General features: G+C 37.8%; 1 protein-coding gene and 1 long non-coding RNA gene across 4 annotated transcripts in view; one reads left to right on the top strand and one right to left on the bottom strand.

Annotated features, from left to right (window-relative positions):
• The window catches only part of LOC112146694, a 50,494-nt gene that overhangs the window by 36,586 nt on the left and 5,381 nt on the right, over nucleotides 1–8,527 (top strand). The window contains exons 10-12 of one of the 3 annotated variants that reach the window (XM_024272658.2): nucleotides 1,178–1,204; nucleotides 1,729–1,847; nucleotides 5,462–5,523. In XM_024272658.2, the coding sequence (XP_024128426.1) occupies nucleotides 1,178–1,204; nucleotides 1,729–1,847; nucleotides 5,462–5,485 (170 nt within the window). In that variant the 3' untranslated portion in view covers nucleotides 5,486–5,523. Of the gene's footprint in view, nucleotides 1–1,177; nucleotides 1,205–1,728; nucleotides 2,256–5,461; nucleotides 5,524–8,527 lie in introns of those variants that run through there. The other 2 variants (XM_024272659.2, XM_036213372.1) reach the window with 2 other exon arrangements.
• The window catches only part of LOC112146700, a 5,194-nt gene continuing 1,250 nt past the window's right edge, over nucleotides 4,584–8,527 (bottom strand). The window contains exon 2 of the long non-coding RNA XR_002919302.2: nucleotides 4,584–5,137. This is a non-coding gene — a long non-coding RNA (uncharacterized LOC112146700). The remainder of the gene's footprint in view (nucleotides 5,138–8,527) is intronic.

Genomic DNA, 8,527 nt, shown 5'->3' with positions numbered 1-8,527 from the left:
AGAGGATGAGAGGACGGATGCCGGATCAGTAGCTAAATGAAGAAATTATAACTCCTCAGAGGCTGAAGAGCTGCCACATATTTCTCCCTTCAGCGTTTTTGATCTGAGTTTACTCTAAACCTGTTGCTGCAGTTTGATTTCCGTACAATTGTCGTTCAGCGTTTCACCAGTGAACATCAATTATTTTTCAAATGAAAAATATTTGTGGAAATCTGTGAGGAAACTGTCACTCTCTGATACACTTTAAACACAATAAAATAATGTAATATTTAATCCTAATAAAAAATCTAAAATTGTAATAATTAATGTGGAAAAAAAATCAACAGACTCCAGGAAAATCTGAATCTAAATGATAAATGAGGTAAAAAAATCTCGACTTTTAAATTATATCCTTATGTTTCTGGGTTGGAAAAATATTACACTGCAAAAAATCCATCATAAGAAAACTAAAAACAAACTTCTTTCTAGAAATGTTGCCTAACTTTGAGTCTTTTAACATGTTTTGGTAACATTTTTCTGATGGAGGACATATATGAAGATAAAATTAGCCCTAAAATTGCATTTCTGAGTATGTCTTTATTGAATCAGGAGCAGATAAAAAATGCAGTTGGAAAAAGCTTGTGGGAGTGCTACAATCATCATGACACGAGCTCCATCCTGATCATCCTCTTACAGACCAATAGATCCATGAACGTCTTTCCTTGTCTGAGCTGGAATCTGGATCTAAACTATTCAACTGGATAGTTCCAGTATTGCTCATCATTTTGTGTTGTTAGGTTGGGGGTGTGAGGGGCTGTAAGCTAGCAGGAGATTACGTAATCAGATGGATAATGGGAAGTGGGGTGGGCTTGCTCTGCACCTATGCTCTCGCCCACAGCTCATAGGAGAATTTCTGATCAACTCCTGCTGCTCTGCAGAAACTATGTCATAGAAAACAAAAAGGCTTTGATTTAGTCTCAAAACAGCATCATCATAATGAGAAGTCCACTGGGAAGGCTTTGAGAGAAGATCAGAAGAGGATCAGATTCTCCATAAGACTGTTTTTCTTACCCCATTGGCATATTTTTGATCTGAACTGACTGTGTTGTGTTTATTTCACATAACTGAGGATCGTGTGTCTGTAAAATAAGGAGAATAAACCAATAAATAAACAGAAACCATCTGCTCTATCTTTCAGCAGAAGAATATACCTGCATCAAAGAAGGTAAATTAAACTTTTATTAGAAATAGATCTGTTTTTAAAGGGCCTGTTTTTGCAGAATAGAACCTAAAGTTGAAAATCTTTTCTTATCTGGTAAATTGATCCACACTTACCTTTCACCTGATGAAATCTACACATTATCGAGGAGCATATCTAAAGTTTTTGGGGTTTTTTTGTAAGGTTTTGGTAGAAAAAAATCTATGTAAAAAATAAAGGTGTAAAAAAGTATTCATTTTATAGAAATGAATAATAATGATGATCGTTTTATCAACATATTCATTTTTACTATTATTTTATAAGTGTAAATATTTATAGCTTAAACATTTTTTTTCTTTTTAATGGTAAGGTTTTTTTTTTTTTTTTAAATCAGACAACTTTTGTATCTTGAAAGAATCACGACCACTCAGAAGATCATCATTTACCATTCCCACTAAAGGAATAAGAAAACATCACTGTGTCACAATTAAGTAAATAATTAGTTCATTTCTGAACTGAAAGCTTTTGTCTGTTTTTTCGGATCTCTTCAGAAACTGACGCTTTGGCCTTTCGTAATCTTCTGGTGTTTTCGATGGTCTTGAACGTCCTCCTGCCGACGCTGGTTTGGCTCTACATGCGGCGGAAGGAGAAGCTGTACATGGAGCAGAAGGTGAGCCAGAGTGCCAGCAGGAAAACCTCTCACACACATAATAAATCTCTCCATCCGAAGTGGTCAATTCCCAGATGACTGGAAAACTGCCCTTGTGAAACCAATTTTTAAATCGGGAGACACTCAAGAAGTTTCCAACTACAGGCCCATAAGCCTTTTACCGGTTATGTCCAAAGTCCTTGAGAAAATATTTTCTGAGCAACTCCTAAACTATCTGGAAGATAAAAATCTTTTACATCCTCTTCAGTTTGGCTTTAGACCTAACCACTCAACTGAAACAGCCACTTGCTTTCTATTAGAACAGATTAAACAATCACTGGATAAAGGAAATATTGTAGGGGCGGTATTTCTTGACTTGAAAAAGGCATTTGATACCGTAAACCACAATATCCTTCTTTCAAGACTTTCATCTTTTCATTTTTCAAAACGAGTCTTGGTTCTTGGTTCTGTGTCTTGGTTTAAATCTTATCTGCAAAAACAGGAACAATGTGTTATCATCAGTAATTGCAAATCTACACTTCATGAAATAGAAACTGGAATCCCACAGGGCACCATTCTTGGCCCTATTCTTTTCAGCTTATACATCAACAGTCTTCCAGAAGTCTGTCACGACCTTAACATACAGATGTATGCTGATGACACAGTAGTCCATGCTTCCGGTAAAAACTGTTGTACAGTCAGCCAAAAGCTAACCAATGGCTTAAAAAATATATCCACCTGGTTGGGGGAATCTTGTCTGACACTCAATACTAAAAAATCAAAGTGCATCTGTTTCTCCATAAAAAAAGCTGCAACTAACTCCTTGCATGTTTTTGTAAATGGGAAACAGATTGATCAAGTGCCAGAAGAAAAATATATTGGAGTAATCTTAGATTCCAACTTAAACTTCAAAAGCCATATCAAGAAAACATGTAAAATTATCAGGCAAAACATCACTTGATTCAAACTCATTAGAAAATGTCTGACTTCCGAATGCGCTTGGATCTTTCTAAACTCAATGATCTTTTCCCACCTGTCTTACGGATTTACTGTATGGTCACAAACACACCAAACCACACTCAAACCTGTGGAGAGACTTTACAATTGAGCTTTAAAGATTTTAGATTGGAAACCAATTGAATTCCATCACTGCCATATTTTATTAAAACACAACATTTTAACATTCTCAAATTTTATCCATTTCAATCTTTTAAAAATTATTTTTAAATGTGTTAACGAATTAGCACCTAAACCCTTAAGCACTTTAATTTATAAACTAGAGAGTTCCAGCAGACCCACTAGAGCAGCCTCAAGTGGAAACTGCAATGTTCCCTTTCGCAAAACCTCTTTTGCTCAGTCTGCTCTCTCTGTGAAGGGAACAGGACTCTGGAATTCACTTCCTGCTGATTTGAAATCTATGACCAGCTTCAGTCTTTTTAAAAAACAGACAAAGTCCTGGCTGTACCAGCAGCAGCGTTGCACACATGTGTGAGTGAGCTTTGCTTGGGTGTATGTATGCACACATGTATATGTATATGTGTGTGTACGTATATACATATATGTATATATTTATCTTCTTAACAAGTCTCTGTTTTTAAACAATTTTGTAACCAGTCACTTCATTTTCAGTCTTAGGACGATTATTTTATTGTATAAAAAGCCCATCTGGGGACAAATGCTGCAAATTAGCTCCTGCTACAAGCATGATGATATGGGCATTGGACTGCTGCTTTGCTGTATGTCTATGTTGTTATATCCGTCCCTACTAAATAAATAAATACAAATACAAAACTGGGGACAAACCCTCTCATCACATCAATCTTTTTCTAAGCTTCACATTTGGCAAGAGTCCACAGATTTACCCGCGAGCGACAAACTGTTACCTCGTGTTCAGTCACGCACATGCAGTCTGATTGTTCTCACACCTGTCAGTCAAACGTGAGGAAGAATCTGGGGCTTGAACTTCAAAGGAGAACCAGCAGAAGTTGATTCTTTGACAATTAGGAAAGTTTATCTGTAAATCAGTTAAGACAATTCCAAGTAGTTGTTCCCCTCAGATCACCTTTGCAGTCTAAGAACAGTTCCATCTGCTCCACACAGCCAAAACAAGACAATAATCTGGAGAAGAACACCGCTACAAAGTAAAATGATCTGGTCTTACTTAACGAGAAATCTTATAATAAAATATCAAAACGAGGAGGCATTCAAAAAGGAAAAATAAGCTAAAAAAAAAAAATAACCTTTACATAGAATTATTTCCAATTGAACGTTTTCCAGCCCAATAATAAGTATTTAGAAACAAATGTGTTTTTTAATTTTTTTTTTAGAATTTGGAGAACCGAATTGTAGTTTTTGTATTTCATTTGTGATAAAGAAAATGAAGTGATGAGTGGAAATGACTTATTTTAGAGCAAAATAAGAATTTGATCTTGGCATTAGTTGGTTCCTCTTAATAACAACTTGTGAAAAAAATACTAAAATAACACTTATTCTTAGAACATAAATCTACATGTTCTTTTTCAAAATAATGACAATGAATGTCATTCTAACTTATCAACATTTGTTGAACTGTAAAAAAAACATTTAAAAATTCAACCAAAAATAGATTTAGTCTTAAATCTAATGTTTCTGTTGTCAAGCATTTGGAGCAAAAGGATTTAGACTCATCCTAAAAATAATTTTATTATCTCTAGATTTTAGTTCTTAACATACGGAGAAATCTGTGTGGAATTCTTGAATTGTAACTCATTCAAAATGTTTTTTGCGTAACTGTGTGTTCTTTTTAATTGTGTATTAACGTACAAATATTTGAAAATACAAAAAAATAATTTACACATGGACAACATGAAAGTACAGCAGCTTAAAACTTACTACAAATACAAACCTTTACAAAGAACAGACGAACGCTTGTTTCGCTCACACAAAACCACATTTGCATACAAATCTGATTTGAGACTCTTTACACGTCTCCAAGATTCATGTGTGAGTGATGCGTTTAAGTGCTGCTAGAATGCTGGGTCATCGGAGTGACACTTTGAACTAAGGTTGTGAATATGAGACATTTTCTTGAACAGATATACCCGATAATTAATCTAAAAGGTCTAAACAGGTGTTTTTAAAACACGTGACACTAAAGTTTCTCATTGCTCCCTCGCCGCGGGACTCCTCCTCGAGTGCCATTTCCCAGTCCCGCTGATAGCCCTACGTCCCACGCCTGCTCGCCGTGACTGGGGGCCAGCGCTCCAGGAGGGAGAGCTCCATGCTTTCCCCGGACGAGGGAAGGGGGTGCTGCCACGAGGGAGCGCCTACTTCTGGAAGACAGATAAAAGTGTTTTAAAGATGAGGAATTTAGAGAAAAACTTGTCGAGCAAAGAAAAGTTAAAACAACTTAAAATCTGGTCAGTTGTCTAAAAACAATGTTTGAATCTTAGGGAGGATCAGATAGTTTAAGTGTGGAGTCCCTGCTGCTGGTTCCAACTGTCTGCAGCTCATTTATGGCTTTTCCCTGTTAATGTTTTTAATTCTTTTGAATCACAAGTTGCTTCACTTCAGCATCAAACCCCATTTCAGACCGTTTTTTCTGTTCTGCTGTTCTGCTGTTTGGTATTTATTCTTTGCTTTTTCTCTTTCTTTAGGTTCATCTTGATGACGTGCTGTAACACATCCTGGAGATAATCACCTTGACAGCTCGGTACAGGTAATTAACGCTTTACATCTTTATTCCACAGCTCCTTTTTTGAGCGTTCCTACTGTCACTTTGGTAAAGCCCAGCGCGGTTTCGCTGCGGCTCTTTCTTTCAAAAAATAGATGGCTCATTTTTGTCTAATCTTATAAGTTCTAAATAATAAATTGTAGGTTACATTCAAACTTGTAGAAGTTTTTCACCTGTTATCTTGTACTCTTTAACTATTATTACTTGATGAATAAAATTGTCTCTCAGTTCTAAAAATAACCCGCATTAAGTAGTCAGGTTATATATAACATCTTATATATATAAAATGTGCTTTTGTGTGTGTTTTACACGATTTGTAGACAATTTCTCATTTTTGTCTCTTAAACTTTCATAGAAAAACAAACGATTAAAGACTAACACTATGGAAGCCGATAACGGCCTGCCTTACTTTTCTTTTTTTTATCGTTTTCTCGTCATAACGAGATCCACTATCTCGTTATAATGAGAAAACAAAGCTGGTTTTCTCGTCATAACGAGTTAATCAAGAACAGAGAATGAACCGTCCCCCTTTTCCTTTCAGAGACTTCACCGCATTGAAAACACTCCACAAACGTTGTTTTTAGTCTATTTTTGATTTATTAGAACATCAGCACTGATCCATATATAATCGATTGATTAAATAGTGTCGACATGTTTTCTGAAAAACTTCTTTGTTTCCCTGAGGATTGTATAAAAAGGACAAAAGCATAGTAGCGGGTTGAGTGGCTTCTTGGGGCATCTAATGTCCGGAGTTCATTGAACGCATCGTGCGCAGATTCTTGTCGGCGCTGTGATCTGTCAATCAGCCTGTTCGGAGGTTTGGGGGGAATAAAGGGAGGAGGGGTGGTGGATGAGACGGATTGAAGGGGTTTGAGGAGACCCACTAATAAAATAATAGAAGAAAATAAACTAAAAAAAAAACACTTTTGTGGAGTGTTCTTTTGCTGTTTGTCTTGGTAACCACAAAATAAAGAGACTTAAAACAGATGAAGGGACGCTTCATTATTGATTATCTCGTTATCGTGAGAAAGCAAACCTTGTTTTCTCGTGATAACGACATATTATCTCGTTATTGCAAGAAAACGATCCAAAAAAAAAAAAAGAAAGTAAGGCAGGTCGACTTCGGCTTCTGTACAACTCAGATGAAAATCAGAAAAAAAACAGACAAAAAATTCTGTTTTAAAAAGAGCTTATTTGTGACAGAAAATGTACTTTATGCTCCGAGCTCAGAGCAAAAGGACGGGAAGGGGGGCGGGGTTGCTCCACATCAAAGGTTCTACCCAGAGGTGAATATTACTTAAGTCTTGGCGTTCTGCAAGAACCACCCATCCATCCATTTTCTTGACCGCTTCTTCCCTTTCGGGGTCGCGGGGGTGCCGGAGCCTATCCCGGCTACTGATGGGTGAAGGCGGGGTACACCCTGGACAGGTCTCCAGTCTGTCACAGGGCCTCAATCACACACCCATTCACTCTCACATTCACACCTAGGGGCAATTTAGAGTCACCAATTAACCTATGAAGCATGTTTTTGGACGGTGGGAGGAAGCCGGAGTCCCCGGTGAAAACCCACGCATGCACGGGGAGAACATGCAAACTCCACACAGAAAGGTCCCAGCCGGGAGTCGAACCGGGGCCTTCTCGCTGTGAGGCGAGAGCGCTAACCACTGCGCCACCGTGCAGCCCTGCAAGAACCATAACCTAGAAAACGACACAAGTTTTTTGGTTTTGGCTCAAAACAGAGTCCTAATAATTAAAAGACCATTAGGAACAGTAGATCAAAAGATGATTGAGTGGAACTTTAAAGATTAATGACGTCTTGTCAAGTTGAACGCGTTCTGTACAGGAGACACAGCATGAAGTTGATTGATTGATAATCCCCTGCAGCTAGTTAGAAAACAATATACTGTATACTGCGGCGCGTTCACTCGAAATCTTGGCTCAGAAAATGCACATTCAGCTCTTGATAATGATCTATTACACCTGGTTCACACTGTAGACCTTCAAACAACATCTTCACTCTGTAAAACCAGCCCATCTATCCCTCTGCATCACTAGTCTGTGTGATATACGGAGCTCTGGGGAGTTAAAAGTAAATGAGCACAGCACTGGTTATGAAAAATCACATTTTGAGAGATGCTACATTCTTTTTGTCTGTTTGCTTTTGTTTGTTGCAAAAACATAAATCATATGTATTATTAAAAAAAGAATCCAAATGTCTTAAAGGCTAAAGTGAGACCATGCAGCTCCTTCTAGGTTTTGATCAGTAGAAAACGAGCACAAATGGCTCTTTTACTGTTAAAGGTTGCCGACCCCTGAACTAGATAAATACACCATCATCACCATATAACGTTGTTGTGCTTTCATTTAACAGAAACACAACTGAACTTTTGGTCCTCTCTGCTCACAATAACCCGAACATGAGTGTATTGATTCAAACACAAGATTTTGCAGAGAAAAATTCAAAACTTAGAAAAAACGGGTGAGTTGCTGGTAGACCAGGTCTTTGAGGAGCTGATGTGGTTTCTTCTGTCAGTATTGATCCGCTCTGTTTTAGAGAAGGTTCTCTCAGGGGTCTATAGGTTTGTTGTGGAAGTGGTTCTATATGGAACTATTTTCCTGCAGACTCTACACTATTGCGTTGTAGTATCAATACAAGTGAAATGGCTCCAGGTTTTGCTCCAGATTTCCATGCTGTCCTCCATGTGTGACTGTGTGTGAAGGTGTGTACACACTGTCTGTCTTAACATGCACTACAAATCTGTTATGCAATCTTCTTTATTGGGAAAAGCTGGAGTGTGGGAATCTTAGATGTTTAAAACTCCTTCCAACATTCTAAATTGACTTTACTGTTGAGTAACAGACATGTTTGGCCATCTCTGGGTTCCAGATGTTCGGGTTTCAACCATATAACCTTCCAACCAGTAGCGGTTTTAGGCACGGGCAATACGGGCAGCTGCTCGGGGCGCCGATTCAAAGGGGGCGGCATCTC

The sequence above is a fragment of the Oryzias melastigma genome, linkage group LG8 (genome assembly GCF_002922805.2).
Source record: "Oryzias melastigma strain HK-1 linkage group LG8, ASM292280v2, whole genome shotgun sequence".
NCBI classification, from domain to species: Eukaryota; Metazoa; Chordata; class Actinopteri; order Beloniformes; family Adrianichthyidae; genus Oryzias; species Oryzias melastigma.
Note: the sequence above shows the minus strand (reverse complement) of the source record. Positions and strands in the feature narration are given on the sequence as shown.